This window comes from Nilaparvata lugens, chromosome 1 (assembly GCF_014356525.2).
Source record: "Nilaparvata lugens isolate BPH chromosome 1, ASM1435652v1, whole genome shotgun sequence".
NCBI classification, from domain to species: domain Eukaryota; kingdom Metazoa; phylum Arthropoda; class Insecta; order Hemiptera; family Delphacidae; genus Nilaparvata; species Nilaparvata lugens.
The window spans coordinates 39978400-39998381 of record NC_052504.1 but is presented as its reverse complement, the minus strand read 5'-3'; the positions used below and the strand labels follow the sequence as shown (position 1 = coordinate 39998381).

The 19982-nt window shown below is 34.7% G+C and overlaps 1 protein-coding gene across 3 annotated transcripts in view; it reads left to right on the top strand.

Annotated features, from left to right (window-relative positions):
• Window positions 1–19982, top strand: part of LOC111051941 (sphingomyelin phosphodiesterase) — an 89837-nt gene that overhangs the window by 35544 nt on the left and 34311 nt on the right. For all 3 annotated transcript variants that reach the window (XR_005571937.1, XM_039433695.1, XM_039433696.1), the window contains exons 2-8: window positions 2841–2938; window positions 5010–5206; window positions 6393–6573; window positions 7502–7635; window positions 8404–8568; window positions 10062–10289; window positions 19333–19505. Coding sequence is in view for 2 of the 3 variants with exons in the window: in XM_039433695.1 (XP_039289629.1) it covers window positions 2857–2938; window positions 5010–5206; window positions 6393–6573; window positions 7502–7635; window positions 8404–8568; window positions 10062–10289; window positions 19333–19505 (1160 nt within the window). In the remaining variant the exon portion in view is untranslated. The remainder of the gene's footprint in view (window positions 1–2840; window positions 2939–5009; window positions 5207–6392; window positions 6574–7501; window positions 7636–8403; window positions 8569–10061; window positions 10290–19332; window positions 19506–19982) is intronic.

Below are 19982 nucleotides of genomic sequence, written 5' to 3'. Positions count from 1 at the left end.
AGGATATTGCTACAGGAAGGGAGACTATAGAATGCTGTATGAGGAAATCAGATGCCACCAACTGGCATGAAATTATGAATTATGATGATCTGAATGATGCTGCTAAAAAACTCTGACTGATGTAGTAAAAAGAGCAATGGATAATAACATTCCAAAGTATAGATCTGTACAAACGGGGGCTTTCCTAAATGGTTTTCATTCAGATTGATACGGCTAATCAAAGCTAAAATGAAAGCATTCAAGATCTACAAGAGGAGTCTCCTTCAGAATGACTACAGAGAATTCTCAGTTCTTCGAGCTCAAGTCAAACGCCTTTTACGGCGCATGTTGACAACATTGTTTCAAAGGCGAGAAGACAACTAGGCAGGTTGAGATGGATAGGGAGGGACTTCCAATACCCTAGAACTGTTAGAATTCTTTTCATGTCCCTAGTTCGGTGTCACTTAGAGTATGCTTCTAAAATTTGGAATAGAGAAAGACTGATCACAACCAAAAAGATTGAATCCGTTCAAAGGAGATTTGTGCGTCTGATGTTGAAGCGCCTTCAACCGGATATGCAGCATCTACAGCCAGTTTTGTCGTGAAGTTGACCTGGAAACTCTGGAATGGCGAAGAGAGAAGCTTGATGCTATATTTCTGCACTAATGCCTTCATGGACACCTGAAAGTTGGCAATCATGGAGTTGGAATTGTAGTACCCACACGCAACTTGAAGAATTTCCATCAGTTTCATGCATATGTGAGAAGTTATACATCGCCTCTTGAAAGATGTATCACAATAGGCAACCGTTTGGCCAATAGAATCGACTTCTTTGAACATTCAAATTTATTCAAGAATAAAATAAAATCTTTGCAAGAAGCCAGATAAAAGATTCTTGACACTTTTAATATGATTGATACATTATATTGATCTTCATTGACAGCTGCAATATACAAAGGCTTAAGCCGTTCTATTGCACATAAAATTGCCTATTATTAAAACCAGCTGTGTACCTTGTTAATGAATTTTCGAAATTGTAAAGTCCTTCTTGAATCAGCCGGTAGATTGATAACTAGCTTGAAATTTCTCTTATTTCATTTTGAAAGTGAATGAACATCCATCACAATTTATATTCGTGAAAATATCTATTCAAGATTAAAGCAATGGAAAATCGCTATTCAGTCGATTGAAATCTTGTTCGTTATCTGAAACTTTATTCCGATGAAGTAAGTTTGTTGATCTTCATCAACTCTATCGTTTTCTCAAAATAAAACTTCAAATTTTCAACTCGTCTACTTCAAATTTCAAACAATAAATGCTTGATTAATATCGAGCAACAAGTGTCAAGAATGTACATTGTACAAAACACACGTTGGAAATTTCAGCTTAATCTCAGATTTTCCGTATATTCGACTGTAATACATGAACTAACTGAAAACAGTCAAGCACTTGAAGGTCTTCCACTCTTCCTCTCTCATCTTCAACTGCCTCCGTCCTCTCCCACACCCCTTCCTCCTCCTCCTCCTCCTACTTCTTCTCCTCCTGTTCCCTCATAATCCTCTTTCTCTTCTATTCTTACTAAAAAGATCAAGGTCAAGTTTTTTCTGCAGAATCCAGTCGCAATGCATAGTGCATTGCATCCGCACTAACTGGACAGGACAGGACAGGACAGGCGTTATCAGTGGCCTGGCACAATAATCCCATAGACCTAGATTTCACTGGGCGACTCGTTTGCGTCGGCGTCGGTGCGGCATGTTGCATGACACGTAACATGTTGACACACCAACAACCAAAGCCAAGGCACACGAAAACCAAAGGCCGTCTCATCAGCCTTAGTGAGATTCACTTTCAACTTTCAACACTCAGCATTCTCTATTAATGAAATCAATGCTTTCCATGCAATCAATGCTGACAATTCAAAGTGAATCTCACCCTAGACTGCCTCTTCTCAGATTTGCTGCATCCATATATCACAGTCACTCACTTTCGTTGGTGGGGATCTCACTATGTTGCCGCCAGAGAGAAGTAGTGAGCCTCGCCGTTCTCCTACCTCCTCTATGCTCTATCCGGGGCAACCTACTTTCTACCAGTACTTATTCGTGCTTCCACTCCTCTATTTACTCTTATTTATTATTATCACTCGTATGAGGTGATCCGCGTTGGCGATGTTTTTGCGAATATCAGTTTATTTTTAGCAGCAGCATACCTTTCTTCTCCAAGCACTATTACCTAGTTGTTTTCTCCGGCCGGCAAGGACTTCCCCGCCCTTCGACTATCCCACTTGCATTCGAGAAGAAAGTTCAATGTTCATGTTTTCTTTAGCTTGTTTACGTTCACTCGCCATTGTTTCTATAGCAAATTAAATTTCAGCAATTAGAGTAACCTTTTGTATTTCAACCATCCTGTTTTTTGTGAAACTAGACCTAATGGATATGAAAATTGGTATTCTTAATAATAACTTATTTGTGATACCGTATCCATTCTTGATATATATTTTGTAATGAATTGAAAAACTTGGCCTGATACTTGTACTTTGGTGATGTACTTGTATGAGTGGGTATATTGTCATGGATTAAAAATGGACGTATCGGTTTAGGGTTTTGCGTTGAAAGCAACTTGAGAAGGTTCAAAGAAATCTAAAATTCACCCTAATTAATAATAATTATTCTGTTGCATAATTTCATCACAGTAGCCTACCGGTACTGCAGGTCTCATCTCAGACTAGATTCGACTGAAAAATTCGTGGATTCGTTTAAATATCGTTACATTAATTCATAAGTTTCATGTATATGTTCAGTTTATTAAAATTTGTTGGACAAATAGTTTGATATAAATGTATTTTTTGTTTGGTTTTGTTACAGGCTGGTGGTGTGTATTATGCGCGTGCCTCTGCCACCATGTTTCATCATTGTAGCATTTCTTTCATCGTTATTTTCCACAATTTTCATCTTCACTTTAGGTAATTTCTGTTGAAAATTCACTCGTTCAATTAAATAAGTGAATATTTTATTCCTTAATTTAAGGTGTTGTTGTGAGATGAAATTATGAAAGCTTCTTTGTCTATTGGTCATCTGATATATTTTTTCAGACCCGCACATGGCATATATAGTCTATAATTGACAAATAGAATATATTAAAGTTGTCAAAAATTCAAATTCACTCTGTAGCTATGAGAATTCTTTTGTGAACCTGCAAATCAATGGAAATGGTACAGCTGAAGAGAAATACATCAATAATTATAATAATCATTTTATTGATAAATTTATTAAACAAAATAAATCATCTATTGATAAATTTTTTGCTAATAAATTCATTGTGGAAGTTCACATGATAAGAATTTAAAGACTACATGCGTATTAACCATACCATCTCACATCGAGAGGTATCCTATAGTCATTCATAATCGAAGAGTAATCGATAATTGTTATACATTGCTGTTCATCATGTGGAATCTGTCATCTGATTGATTTGACAAGTTAACAATGTAATTGTAATGTCACTAACTTGTGTTGACAATGATTATCAATAATTATTTTCAAATGTCAACTGCGATTCACTCGCTTGCGGTTTTATTCCATTAATTCCCTTGAATTCATGGCCTTCAACAGGATCAATAGAAAAAGCTTGATAAAGACATTTTTTTCACTTTCACTCCGCAATTGAATTCATGCCACTTTCTATGTTGAGCCACTTAAAATTTTATCATATTTATAAACGAGTGTGTGAGATGCTCTATCCATGATCATTTTTACAACTATAGATACTAAATATTCAATAACAGATATAATTACGCATTTCTGACTTCAGTACCGGTTCAGGTACCAATGCTAATTATTGGTATACCTGTATACGGTACCAATTTCTGGTGTTTTACCTGAATAACAGTGGCGTAACTATTAAACCCGCAGCGTATTTGGAAATCTTTGCTTATATAATCAAAGTATTATATATGTCCCCAGAATTAAACTGATGGAATCAATATTTTATTAATAAACAGAGGCTAATCAACGTGAACTATAAATCTTTATTCTGAATATAACTTACTTGTTATAATCATTCCATTAGCGGACTACTTTTTTAAAAATTTTCTCAAGAATCTACATTAGCTAAAACTTTCCTTCTAGTACATTTTTTCTTATTATTGAATTGTGTTAGAATGGTAACAGCAGAAATATAAATTGCAAATTTAATGTAGCGCACCGTATTTTTGCTAAGAATACACTTGAAAATAAAAACCAGTTTATCATGAATTGAGCAAAAAATGATGATAGTACCTTTTGGCAGTAATCCCAAAATGATAGAACATATTATCCTACTAAATGCTTCCCAATACTGACGACTGCTACATAAAACATGATAGGATGATAGCATTGATTAAATTTAAAAAAAATAATAATAATTTGAATAGTTGATATAATGAACAAGTAGGCTACCTATATAGTTAAACATAAATTGAAGTTTCGATGACTTTCTCTGATTTAATTCAATTAAAAATATTTTGATAATAATAATATCAATAATAACAATAAGTCATAATAGTAAATTATTATAAATATTCTATTTATCGTATATAGGGCTGAAGGCTGGTATCAAGGTACTTTTTAGCCCTTTTTGATGAAGTTCTTTTCAAGGAATGCATCCAAAAACTGCTTCACAAAAAGTGTGTAATTACATAGGCTAGGTCATCCACAGTTGTCTGAAAATCACAGTTTTCGTAAGAAGGTCGATTGAGAAATTGCATGGCAAACGTCACCAATTTAAAATGTTGTCACAGTATATGCTTATATGACAGACATGAAATTGCTTAATACTATTACATAATACTATTAACCAAATTATACTATATACAAACCCAGTACTATTTATCAATATTTTAAATTATAAGAATTGAAATTCTCAACGAAACTCATTAATTTGCATGTAAAAATACCTTTGTTGAGTGCATTTGGTCGACAATGAGCCAGCCAAATCATTCAATATTTAGTTTATCCATTTTGACAATAACTGAATATCAATTCGTACCGTTGCAGGTAGCCCTTTGAGACCCGAACGCCAAAAATGGAACATCACTCTCGGAGGCGTTTGGGATGAGTTTGCTCTCCTGAGCAATGACAATGAAGACCCGGCCGGGATCCTGCAGCCGTCCAACCACTCTCATCAGCTGCCACCTTCCTACACTCCTGAGCAGATCGAGAACCAAACCATGCGTCAATTCCAGTTGTTGAAGGTCACAAAAATTTGCATTTTCTGAGTTGCAGTCAAGTTTTGATTCGATATCCATACTGAAAATGAGGATCATAAATAGTCTTAGCCTTTAACTCGCTAAATCAATTCCCGTATCGTATGAATTTATAATTAATACTTCATCATTTTTCAAGGGGTTTTAAAAACATATGTTTTTATGATCCAAATCATGAAATTTGGGTAACGTATTTTTTTGGTAAGCACTTAGTTACAATTGTCCAGTCAAATGAACATTTTTCAGGAAACAATCCCGAATTCTCGACGGTTTTATATGTATTTTGGGCGTTGAATTAGAATCAGAACTTTTCTGACACGCCAGAGGGTAGCTTCATCCCTAAAAACCCCCAAGTTCCATTTTTTTGGTAAGCACTTAGTTACAATTGTTAGTAATTCTTACTAAATCTTAGTTACAATTAGCTGCACAGGATTTTACGATTTCTCGCTATGGAGATACAACTTTAAAAAAAAATAGGTATTTTTCAAGATAAAAATTCTGGAAACCTACTACTCCTACTCTCAACCTTGATTTTAAGAGATTTTATCCCAAAATAGTTCAATAAATTGATTTTTCTGTAGTTCTCAAGTCCCATTTTATTTCGAAAACCGCGCGTTCTTAGAAAAAAAAACATTTTCCACAAAATTGAACACAATAAAATTTCCCAATGGATTTAGTGGCTGCACAGGATTCTACGATTTCTCGCTTTGGAGATACAACTTTTTTAGAAAATGGGTATTTTTCTGTAGTGTTCTCAGAACAATTCAAATTACTTTTATTTCAATATATGTAATATATAAACCCCCCAATTTTCCCATTTTATTTCGAAAATCTCGCGTTCTTAGAAAAAAAAGCATTTTCTACAAAATTGAACACAATACTATTTCCAATGGATTTAATGGCTGCACAGGACTCTATGAATTCTCGCTTTGGAGATAAAACTTTTTAAAAAATAGGTATTTTTCAAAATAAAAACTCTGGAAACTTACTACTCCTACTCTCAACCTTGATTTTATGAGATTTTATCCCAGAATAACTCAATAAATTGATTTTTCTGTAGGTTCTCAGAACAATTCAGATTACTTATATTTTAATATACGCACTGTTATATTGAAAATCATTCATGTGGTGTAGGATTGAAATAATTGAGAGTCGAACGTATTGCTGTTTGCAGGTGAATTACAGCCGACTGTTGTCTGAATTGGACTGGGAAATGTCAGCCAAAGACTTGCGCAGTGGCCGAGGTCTGCCTCCCATTGTGGACAAAGCGTTGCGCTTGCTCAATCTCAAACAAGTGATAGAAGAAGTAGAAACAAGTGTTATGTCCAAAGTGTCGTGCACAGCGTGTAAAGCAGGTATCAATTTCAAATAATTAATCTACAACATTTTCACCTATTATACCATTTTAGACCTATTATATAGACCTAGGGATAGGTCTATATTGAATCAGTAGAGTTACTTGCACAACAGTTCTTGATACTGTTATTATTTTGTGAATTTATAAGATGGTCGAGAAGATTTTATAGGCGTATAAGATAGTCCATACAAAACAACATCGACTTGGAGGGATAGGTCTATGCAGAGCAGAGAAAACAAGGGATACAGCGGCGGCGATGTTGCCGTGCTAAAGGGACTAGCGTTCTGTAGTCTAGTGAGAGTTCGTAGTAGTTGCTTCTCTGAAAGAACTGATATTCTACTGAGTCATATCGACAATTTGGAAATTGCGCTTCTTTCTATGGCTCTATCCATCACTGTAATTGGCTGATCTTCCTCTATTTCTCTGCTCCGCATTTTCCTCAAAGTCGGAAGTTGTTTTGTATGAACTATAGTTTTCCTTTTAACCCAATATTCCAAAATTGTTGGAGAATATTGTAAACTTGCAGTTAATAGTGTGCTCAAAGCTTTGAATTTCCAATTCCACTTTAAGAAGTCCTTTTCGAAAACACTTTCCATTTGATAAAATCCAAGAGTTATTAAACTCTACACACATATCAAATTAGCAATTAGTCTAATTCGGGAAAATATAGAATTCTGATTGTAGATTTATGAATTTAGACATTTTTAACCAATGATTAATAATCTGAAAGCTAAAATCAAACTGTAGGAATTGAAACTTCTAAGATTTTCTCATCAAACTAGTAATGATTGCCTACAGTGATTTAGTTATTGTTTTTATTTCATATATTTGGATAATTTGCAATAGAAGTTCTTGTATTGGTATCAAAGTAATTAATTTTACAAGTTTGTTTAATAATAATTTTACACTTATTTTCTTTGCTTTAGGTGCTGGACTTTTGCAGCATTATATCCATCATGGAAAAACCAGAGATGATATAGTAAAAATAACTTACCAATTTTGTGTTAGTTTCAAACTTCAAACTCCTAGAGTATGTGAAGGGATCACCGAGCTGTTTGGGGTAAATTGGAATTTTAACCAAAATTCATTAAAATTATAAATAGTTTAAGATTATTTTTTCTCACTCAATATCAAGAGTGAATGTACTGTTTAAGGATTTTTATCATAACAATAAAATTGTATCTTCCATCAAAATTTTTAAATTTCTTTTGTTTTAATTATCTTTCTTCTGCAATAGATTAAATTTAGGTTGTTATCAATATCTTGATCCATAACTTAGGTAGGCCTACTCCGTTTTTCCATCGTGATTTGAACTTTCTATTGACAACTCACAGACTGTAATAAGCTTTAATAAAGAATTACAGTATTACTTATTACAATGAATCACGAGTGATCCGGAATCATGCTCAAGTCAATGACATGTTTTTCACTTTAATTATAGTTTGCAGATAGTCTATCAAGTGTTTAATACCTGATCAAGTCATTATCATAAGATCAGCAGTAAATCATGTCTCTATTTTGAAATTTGTGAAGAAAACATTCTTCCTGTGAACAACTATTTTCAAATTACCTCTGTAAGTAATTGTTTGTTATTCACAAAGTCTCTCAAATGCTGTTCAAAAACGAAAAACGTCATGAGTTTAATATGGAGCAAGTCATTTTTCCCAAGTGGAATCCATGAGAAAGCTTCAGAGGAGATATTAGTTCAAAGTGAAAAATAATATCTTATGATTTATTGTATATACACTATATTTTTTATTATAAAAGTACTTCATCATTATACTGTATTTCATTTAACCTACCGTATACTTGTAACTTTTTGTTGTAGGGTGAAGTAGTGTACGTATTGAATCGACTAAAACTAGGACCTGAAGAGATTTGTAGTTTTGTGATTGGTGATGCCTGTGGTGATGTGTATAATCCCACTCATGAATGGCAAGTCGTTTTCCCTCCAGTGCCAAAGCCAACTGTCATTCCAATTCCAAATCCTACCGTGAGTATTCTGTTCTTTGCACTTTTCAAGAAATATGCTCTCTTCAAATTTAAATATTATTATTGTATAAATAGCCTCTACCCATAAGTCTTTAATGCTATCATTGTCATGCTATCAAAACTGGAAAATCGTTTGTGTAAGTAGTACTGTGCTGTATAATCTTCTACGATCGGAATATTTGTTCCCGTAGAACTACGTCTAAACATTAAAGATTCAGCTGTATAACTTTATGTTATAATATTATGACAGGCATCCACTGAATTGCCGGAATTCGAAAGTAATTTGAACATAATCGACAGTTGAAGCAAATCAAACTGCACTGAAGAATAAATTCTTGTTAAATAAAAATATAATTTATCTTGTTGTGTGGGAATTGAGGAAAATTTGTGCAATTGGATACAAATTGTCACTGATAACGATAAATAATAAATTTATATTTGATATAGCAGGGCTATTAAGATATATGTTGGTTTTGAGCGAAATAATATAATCTGTATTGGAATTTTCAAGAATTCAGCCACATTCTCTGATAATATTGAAAGAATTCAATATTCACAAGTTTCAAATCATGAACGGTACCGTATTTATTTTTCAAAAGTTTTCATCCAATACTATAAATTAATAAGAGTGATGGGGCCAAGTACGGTACCTTGAAACTTGACATGTAATTTTACTCATGTAAAAAAGAAGTTGTTCATCCATTAAATCATTCAGTGGTTCACTGCATTCTTATATTATTGTTAGCATTATTTGTGAAGAAACTGTTTAAATCCAAGAAAATTTATTGGCTATTCACATTCTTGTGCTTTACTATGTAATTTAGTTTAATGCGGTTGCATCTATTTATTTTTTGTACAGATTTCTTATATTGCTATTTAGTTTTTGGCAAATAAAATAAATTCATTCATTCATTGTACCTAGAACGAAGCTTTCGGTACTTTGGACAATGTTATTCTATCAAAATTCAGTAGTGGAACCGTTTTGGGTGAGTTTCATCTCGCCAAAATACAAATTTATAAGAAATCCACTATTTTTGACGAAGAAGACGTGTACCCTAGATGTGAGTTGATTTTAGAAAATCATCTTTGAAATACCATGTACTTATAGAATGATAACAAACTGAATAACTAGAAATATAGTAGAAATCTTAATCAATGTAATAATAGAAGGTAAATATGTGAACTTAGGTTGTGATCACATCGAATGCGTATATGTGCGAGTGCAAGTTTGGTTATGCTTGATCTAGTGTGCAGATGAAAAAATAAATATGGAAAGAGAAATAGGAACACTCACACTGATCGCTTGCACTTGTTGCGTTCAGTGCTCTCAGGCACTCTTGCTCTTGTGGGCAGCTCTTAGGCTGCATGATTCAACATGTACTTGCACATATTCACATTCACCCTAAGTTATATCCATTTTACATATTCACCTTATTATTGATTAATATTTGTACTAAGTTTGTTAATTAAATGAGTGGATAATTTATTGATCAGGAAGGAGGTGCCACGTTCAAAGTGCTGCACTTGTCGGACACCCACTTCGACCCGTACTACCAGGAGGGCACCAACGCAGACTGTAAGGAGCCGCTGTGCTGCCGGCTGACCAATGGCCCCGCCCCCGACGCAGCGTCGGCCGCCGGCGCCTGGGGCGACTACCGCAAGTGCGACACCCCCAAGCGCACCATCGACAACATGTTCCAACACATCGCCGCCACCCATCCAGTAAGCCACTGCAAATCGCCTACTAACATACACAAAACAATACTACTTTTATTTGGATATCAGTTTGTCTCTGTTACTAGTGAGCTCCCCGGGATGAGAACCCGCTCAAAATGCCGCTGATTCTCTCTCACCTAAGCGGTGGAAAGTCGAGAGAAATTACAGATCAAGCTGCATTGATTTATTACTGTAATTGCATGCATCATCGCATAAAATTGATAATCCGTTGTAGCCTACTAGTGAGCCCCGGGATGACAAATCGTTCAAAATTACGCTAGTACTCTGTCAGCTATTCCAAATCGGTGAAATGTCAAGATAACTTACATTTCAAGCTGCTTTGAGTAATTAATTGTATGCGTCATTGCGTGCCATTCATAATCCGCTCCCAGCGGATTTGTCATTTGTAATAAGACATTAGGCCTACATTTTTGCCTTAAAAAAATCAACTTGAAATTTTCAACACATATTCATTGAACTATTATACAGATCGAGTTAGTTGGCCAAAGAAATTTACTCATTCCGTCGTCCTTATTGAGAATATACCAGGATTGTTATACATACAGGGTTGAGATACATGGCCTAATAATAAATAAATAAATAAGCTTTATTTGTCATAAGGGCCATGCCCTATACAAAGAGTTGCACACTAACAATACATAAATTACAATTATTACAACATCAACACAATTTATCAACTCCTCTTCGAATTCTGGACAACACTATTGAAATGAAATAGTTTGATGTAGACTCCTTAAAAATAACAAGAACACAGATTTAAAGCCATTAAAATATCATTGATTGTATATGGGGGAGTAAATCCCTACTCCTCAAAAGCACCAACAACTTTTACTACAACTTTATAAACAACCTGTGAAACAACCCTTCAGTTCCAACAATATTTGTGATTATTAATGAACAATTACAATGACATTAAAAAAAATAAATAAATAAAAGATCATCCCGTAGTCTCTAAGATGTAATTCCGCTCGTTAATCGCATTAGTCGTATATTTGTAAATATCTCTTATTTTATCTGGTGTTACATTTGAAAGGAGAACTAGAGCTTTATCTTCATAATTTACTAGGTTTGCTACATATTTATTCAGAAACATTGGGCAGCGTACAAGAACATGAGTGGGTGTTTCGTACTCCCGCATGTTACAAAGCGGGCAGTACTCAGTACTATCTATGTAAATTCCACGGTTCTCTAGATAAAGGTAAAAACCAAACTTCGAAGCCGTTCGTAGCTGTGTAAAACATCTTATATATTTAAATGGTATCCTCATTCTAAGCTGGTCGCCTTGAACAAAATTGGGATTTAAAACCTTGTAAAATGGGAAAGAAATTGAATTAAATGCTTCCTGTTTGTCTGCTTCGTACAATATGCTAAACCATGCCTACTTACTATATCCCATTTCATCCTACTAAGTGATACTACCAAATTTCCTTGTTGGTTCCAATCAGTATTGAAAGAGGCTAAATCTAATTGATACTTTATTAAATTCACCCAGTTGAGACTATTTCTGTTTTGATAGAACTGACTTCCCGACAAAATCATAAGTTTTCTAAGGCAAATCTTTGGGTACCTGTCTTCTGGCATGTTTTATAATATTTTTATCAACCACGTTGAAATTTTGAAGATGATCAAATTAACTATTTTTACTCTTCCTGTCTCCAAACGTAATACCCAGCTCGGTGTACGTGAGCTTAAAAACAATAGTCTTTTGAAAAACCAGAGTTGAACTTTGTCTACTTGCTGAGCACAGGCCAAGCCCCCCCCATACTTCCGCCCCATACACCGCCCTCGGAAGGACTACTGCTTCTAACAGTTTTATTCTGCTATCCCATGAATCCGAACGAGCGTTTCTCAAAACCTGTAGCATTACTTCGCTGACACCTTTGGATTTGGTTATTATAAATGAGCAGTGTACATTGAAACGACCTGAAAAGCGACCTCGGTGCAATCGTCACGCTGAAACTGCCCCTCATCACTCTGAGAAAACAATGGAATCGGCTCATCGACAACCTCCTGCGATTGGCCCCCCTGAGAAAATCCCCGTGATCTAGAACTGCCTGGAAACTGATTTGCTTTCTTCACATTTGTACTGATATAATTAGCTTCATGACCTTTGGAACGTGAACTGGAACTATTTTGAATTATTTGGCGACGCGAAGCTGGACAATTTCTCTTGGAAAATGCAGGTCTTTCCAAACCGTTCTCTTGATCAATATCCTCTATTTCTTCAAGTGTATAATATCTTCCGTCAATTTCCAATTTATCGAATCTGATAGTTGAAGAGTGACCATCTTTTCTCATCCGCTGCTCATAGATCTTAAGCTTCTCTCGTATCCCCCTAACTCTCTCTGAATAGTCTTCCGAAACACCAATTTTTGAACGAAATAATTTTTTTTGCCTGTAAGACCTGTCTTTTTCTTGAAGCTCAAAAATTTGACAATAATAGGACGATCTCTTCCCTTATTTCTGCCTAGCTGTGCACTCTTCCAATGTCCATTGGGTGACTTTTAACTCTCATTAAATCTGAAATAATGTTTGTTATGATTTTCTCTGTTTGTGCCGGTGACTCCTTATTATCTTCTCTAACGTTTAAGAATAACAAATTAGACCGCCGGGAATGATTTTCAAGACTGTCCACTTTATAACGCAAAAAACTGTTCTCTTCTTCAAAGTTTGCAATTTTCTTAAAATTTAACTTAGTATCTTTCTGAACTTCACAAATTTCACGCGAAATTCGGGTAAACGAATTTTTCAACTCACTTAAATCCTTCATCACGACGTCCAAGTTATCGAGTTTTTCAAGTTTTTTCCACACATCGTCGAGGGTTGAATTGAATTGAATTGAAAATTTCTTTATTCATCAAAACGCACAAAATACATCTGAACAGTGTCAAATTACAACAAGAATTATTAATATCGTCACAAAATCATCCTTTACACATAAAGAAGTCACAAATTTTGATAAAAAACAAGATTCTAAAATCTTGCAGTCAAACTGACATACTCCTGCAAAGAGTATAGGGATAGTCCCACCAAATATTCCTTCAATTTTTTTGTAGGTATTCAACCTCCTCTATTTCTTTCAACTCTCTAGGAAGTATATTGAAAAATTTTCTCCCCATAAAAAATGTCTTTTTCTTAGAGAAATCCAATCTATGCCTCTCCTCGATCCTTCCAAATCTGGTGTTGTAGCCATGTGTTTCGTTTCGTGATCCTGTTGACGAGTATTTTTTAAAGTACATGACTACGTCAAAAATATATTGCCCATAGATTGTTAAGATTCCAAACTGTGGAAAAACGAGTTTTACTGAGTCTAATCTTTTTAACTTCATTATTATTCTGAGAGCTCTTTTTTGTTGTAATAGTATCTTATGAAGGTTACTCTTGGTTGTACTTCCATAGATAGCAAGTCCGTTTGCCAAAAGAGAATGTATTAAAGAGTGGTACAGGGATTTCATTGTCTGTATACTGCAGATATCGGTCAATTGCCGCAAAGAAAAAAGGCCGGGGGATATCTTTTTTACAACCTGAGAAACATGTTTATCCCATGATAAGCTGCTATCAATATCAAGGCCTAAGAATTTAATGCCATCCACTAGTTCTAAGGTTTTGCCATTTATTTCAACATTTGGGGACCAATAATTAATTCTTTGCCTTGTTGAAAAAGGAACTACAATGGACTTGCTGGCGTTTAAAAGAAGATTCCTATTATTTAGAAATTTACTAATGGAAGACAAGCCAACAGCGGATGCTGCTTCAATCTCTTCAATGGATTCACCCGAGAAAATGATGTTTGTATCATCAGCATAAAGACAAACAGCAGCTTTCCCCTGGACCACTCCAGGCAACCCTTTGATGTAGCACAGGAACAATAAATATTGAGCCTTGAGGGACACCATATTTCAGACTCCTCAGGTCAGAGCGGTATCTGATTTTATATTGCAGCGCATGCGTCTCTTCAATATGCTCTATCTCAACAAATTGTTGCCTATCCTTCAGGTACGATGCAAACCATGTCTGTTCCATTCCATTTACACCTAGAGTTTTCAACATATCTATCAAAACATCATGCCTCACACTGTCAAAAGCACGAGTCATATCTAAGAATATCCCAACAATTTTCTCTCCTTTGTCGATTGCATTTACGATAGAGTTAATGAATTCGACTCCAGCAGTTATCGTGGACTTTTTAGAGCGAAACCCATGCTGCTCTTTGTCCAAAATGTTATTTGTTTCTAAATATTCCATTAGCTGCATGTACACCACACGTTCAATAATTTTAGAAAATACCGATAAAATAGATACTGGCCTATAACAAGCAGGTTCTCTGACATCACCCTTCTTAAATATTGGAAAAACCCTGGCTACCTTTAAAATGTTTGGAAAATGGCCCGATATCAAGGAGGAATTTATTATATGAGTCAGGGGTTTAATTATTGCCGGCAAGACTTTTTTAACTATTGTAATTGGGATGTCATCTGGCCCTGAAGAAATTTTATTTTCAAATGACATTATTATTTTTACTAACTCATATTCTGAAATAGTTTTGAATCTGAATCTCAGTGTGGATCGACAGTTTGGATAAATCGGGGTTTCAACAGGTTCACATCTATCAGGAATATTTGGTATGACAAACTTATCTACTGCTGTAACAAAGAAATCATTAAATATATTACTAATAGTAAGAGGGTTTGTTACATGAAATTCATTATCTATAACACTTAAATTTGAGTTTTTATTTTTGTTTTTACCAACATTATCGTTAACAATCTTCCAGATAACTCTATTTTTATTTCTTGCATTGGCGACTTTTTTGTCAAAGACTTTTTGTTTATTTATTGATATTTCATGTCTTAAATCTCTCTTTCTAGTTTTAATTTGATCTTTTAAATCATCACTCTTTGTATTTCTAAATATTCTTTCAAGCTCTAATAAGTTTCTCTTTTTCCTAATGACCTCGCTGCTCGAATATTTATCCTTATTTGTTTCCTTCTCATTCATAAATAGCTTTGGAAAATTAATGTTGAAATAATATGAAAAAATTGAAATAAATACATTATACTTATCATTTACTGAAGATTGATAAACATCCATCCAATTGACGCTCTCTAAATCTTTGAAAAATATATTGGAATTACAGTCGTCAAATCTCCTGCTAAGACCTCTTATTGTTTTTTTGTGAAATCTACTAACATTAAGAATTTCAAATAGCTGAGCATCATGATCTGATATATGGGTTATAATGCCTGACACTTTCAAGCTCTCATCACAAATATTTGTAATAACATTATCAATGGCAGTTTCAGAGGTTGTAGTTATTCTAGTTGGAAAATCGACCTTGAATGACATGGGTGGGTAACGTTGTGAGGACCACGATTCAATTTAACACCTCCGATAGTTAGTAACGATGCAAGTATAACTAACCAATAATAGCACTGTGTTAATTTATTCGACACTTTGTTATTCACAATACACCACCGAACATTACGAAAAGAGCCTATTTGCGCTCGGTAACTTGCTATATCTATCATTGCTGAGCGATAAGAGAGCTCCGAATTATGCGACTGTTCTCTTCGACTGCTCTATCGCAACTCTACATGGCCTACTAACAAAATTTCAAGTAATTGAATCACTTTCAATGTTATCCTGTTATATCTTCAATAAGGACTGAAGGAGTGGGTTAATTTCGTTGGTCAAGTAACTCGATATGTATAATAGTTCAAAGAATACGTGTTGAAAATTTCAAGTTGATTTATTTAAAGAAAAATGTAGGCCTAATTTCATTACAAATGACTAATCCGCTGGCAGCGGATTATGAATAGCACGCAATGACGCATACAATTTATTAATTACTCAAACCATATTGAAATGTAATTTATCTTGACATTTCACCGCTTTAGAATAACTTGATATGTATTGAAAATTTCAAGTTGATTCATGAAAGCATTCAAAAGCTATCGTCAAACATACAAATCTACAAACAGACAACGATTAAAGCCTCTTGTCATCAGTAAGAAATTGCTAAGTTCGTTCAATTACTTGAATTACGTTTTATTTCTAAAACGTTAAAATTGTTTTTTGTGGCACTTAGCTGCACCAAAAAAGGCAAGTGCTTCATAGTTTCTTTGATGCAGTACCTAGAGATACTTTCTCGCATATTATACAATCAATGTGAACAGTTGTGAACATTATAATGTGAAAATTATGTGATTTACCGGATGATACCCACATAAAATTTTACTTGGGTAATGGGTTGACGATCGAGATGATGCCTGCGGAAGGTTTCGAATCCACAGCGAAACCTCAGACTACTCGGTTGTCGGCTAACGGTAAATCAGTCAAAATATTAGATAATGGCCTACGATTTCTCAAACACATTTGTTTGCTATTTTGAAGTATTCACGTTGCTGAATATTATAATCAATTCATTAAGCAGAATCGTCTCGAGGATGATGAAAAGACAAAAAGTTATTTTTCAAAGTAATCTGAAATTGAATTATTTTTCTATTCAATTTACTGAAACTACAGTAATTTGAGCTCGTTTATCAGTTTGGTTGCACAAGCACTGTGAGTCCGAGTTGTCATGCATCACAACGATTCCGGAAGTCATTTCGACTGACGTCTCTCATTTTCTGAGACTATTCACGCACAAAATCATCACTCGACTTTTCCTGCGTAAACTTGAATTATTCTTCGTAAATTTGTGCTAATCTATTGCCTTTTGCTTGCAAAATCGAATAGTGCTAGGTAACTAGCACTTGGCAGGAGACTCAAGTGAGGCGGCCAAGTTTGTGGGTCTATAACCCGACAACAATTAATTATTGACGATCTGGCTGCACCGATCACAGGACGTTTGGTGGGGATGACAAGGGGTTCAGATCTGTGAAAGTTGCCCCCTTGTCTGTGTCTTATGATATGTGATCGGTTAAGTTGAAAAAATCCTGGTATTTCATATTTAGAATAGAATGTTCGTTCATTCATACGTAATGTAGGCCACTTGAAAAAAAATCTGGTGTGGTACACTCACACAACTTTCCTTTCATTGAACTGCAAGCCTCATTCTTAAACACAACTTTCCTTTCATTGAACTGCAAGCCTCATTCTTAAACACAACTTTCCTTTCATTGAACTGCAAGCCTCATTCTTAAACACAACTTTCCTTTCATTGAACTGCAAGCCTCATTCTTAAACGAGAATAATTTAATTTAGGGGAATAACATAATGACAATTGGTGGCTACATATTCAAAACTACGACCATACTATTGTATATTGTGACCAAGAGCAATAGCAAGAGAAAGAGAACTCTTCAGCAATATCCTTCCAAAGCTTTTTTTTGTTTTGGATCGCGAAACTAGGCTTTTCTTTTCTTATACCCTGCTAGGAGCAGGGTTGTCTTCTCATGGTTCCATCTAAATTGTTGAGAACCTGAAATAAACAAAAATGGTGAGTTCTCAAATTGGATAGAATTTTACATTTAAAACAAATAGCAGCCTAATTATGTAGTTCTATAATAATAATATTTATATGACTTTTATTGGTGGGGAGTTCCTGACGGAAGTTCCTCCTCGCCTGAATATATGATTTAAGTCATCAATGGGCCTTACGACTGTCATACTTCAGCCGGGACCGTCAGTAGACCAACGCCTGGAATGCAAAATTTAAGAAGTGTAATGTGGTTTTCAATTTTTCAAACTAAATTGCAAATATATAACTTTTCTAGTTTTAAATTTCAAATTTAAATCAAGTTTTTAAGTTTCAAATTTTAATTTAAGTTATGACACAGTATCCAGCTCTGCTGGTCAAAGATAAAGCAATCAAGTCTCAAGTAAGTAACTCACATAACAATTTAGTTGAGAATATGGGACGGAAAAGTTTAATGAAATGTTTGAAATTTTCGTTGGTTAATATAATAATAAAATATTTATATAATAATGCATTCATTATTAATGCAGGGATGCAGAGTCCACACATAAGTTATGTTCGTGTAGTTGAAACAATCTTAAAACTCACAATAATTCACAATATTTATAAGGTTTTGAAAATGTCCGGGGGGGCCCCAGACCCGCCTTGATCCGCCTTAGGAGGTATTCCCTACTCCCCAAGCTCCCTGGTCTGCTCTTGCTGGGCTGAACCTGTATTTTGGCCCTAGAGTCGCCAATGGTTTCTACTTGTTTCTCCATTAAATGAATAAACTGCTCTACCTACCTACCTCATGCGAGGAGGTAACAAAGTCCATTTCTCAAGGATGGCGTGGACCCCCTGTTAGTTTCCCAGGAAGGAGACTCATGCCAGATGATAGTGCTGATAAATAATTATACATGGTATGAATTTGAAAAATCGGTCAAGTCATGTTTGAGAAATTTGTTATAGAAATTTAACAAAATCCTATTTCATCAAGAATATTACGGAGCTCCTGCAATTTTCCCTGAAATGAGACTCATGTCATTTGATAGGACTTATAAATAGCTATCCAGAGTATAAGCTTGGATAAAATCGTTAGAGCCGTTTTCAAAAAAAACCGTGAAAAACATGGTTTTTTAGTCATTATCCGCCTTTTTTTCGCCATTTTTCAATTTTATTTGATTTCTTATTGTTGGATCCTCATGGTATAAAAGGACCTTAAGTTTAAAATTTCAAGTCAATCGGTTAATTGGGAATGAAGTACACACACAGACCAACACCCAAAAGTCATGTTTTTGGACTTGGGAGATCTTGAAACGTATAGAAAACTTGCAATTAGGGTACCTTAATTTTTTTTGAAAAGCAATACTTTCCTTACGGTACCTATGGTAATAGGGCGAGGGAAGTAATGAAAAGGTAGTTTATAGTATAAGTCTGTACCTAAGAGTACCTATGTCCTACTGAATACTGCAATTTGTAAAGTTCAGTGCGGTATTTGATAATTGAGAACTAGTTGGTACGGTACTAGATTCATATAGGGCAATCCTTCAAATAGTTGTCAATTTCTCTGTATTTTTTGTAAATGCAAAAGTAAAAGTACGTTTTATTGTTTCTTGTGGACTGGGTTAGGATATCGACTACATCCTGTGGACTGGTGATTTACCGCCACATGACGTCTGGAATCAAACCAGAGAAGAGAACCTGATGATATTGAAACAGACTGTCGCTCAAATGACGCAATTCTTTCCTGGAATTCCGATATTTCCAGCTCTAGGAAATCACGAAGCAGCACCTGTAAATAGGTGAGTTGTGAGTCATATTTCAAAGTGAAATATTGCTATCAATCGATGTGTGGCATACAGTACGTTAATTATTGCTCTCTAGCTCATCTGAATGAATTAATTTTCTAATTCACTAATTCCATTATACGGTACCTCATATTTTTAAAGGTAAAAAAGACAAAATCAATATTTTCACAAGTTTTCTAATAAGAAAATAATCAAATTGAAAGAAATAAGCTATGCACAAGACATACAGTAAATTCAGATCTTTCAAGGATGTCAATTAAACAATGATATAGTGTGATTTCTATCTTGAAAAATCATGATTCAATCTTTAGACTACAATCATCAAATGATGGATGAAGATCTTTTACAGTTGTATAGTGTTTCTCTTATTGCGAGTAAAATTTTCCTATAAGACATTTGTTTGAATTTGAGTGAATGTATATGAAGTGAATGATACAGTTGAGAATTAAATTGGTAATTCAGTTGGTAATA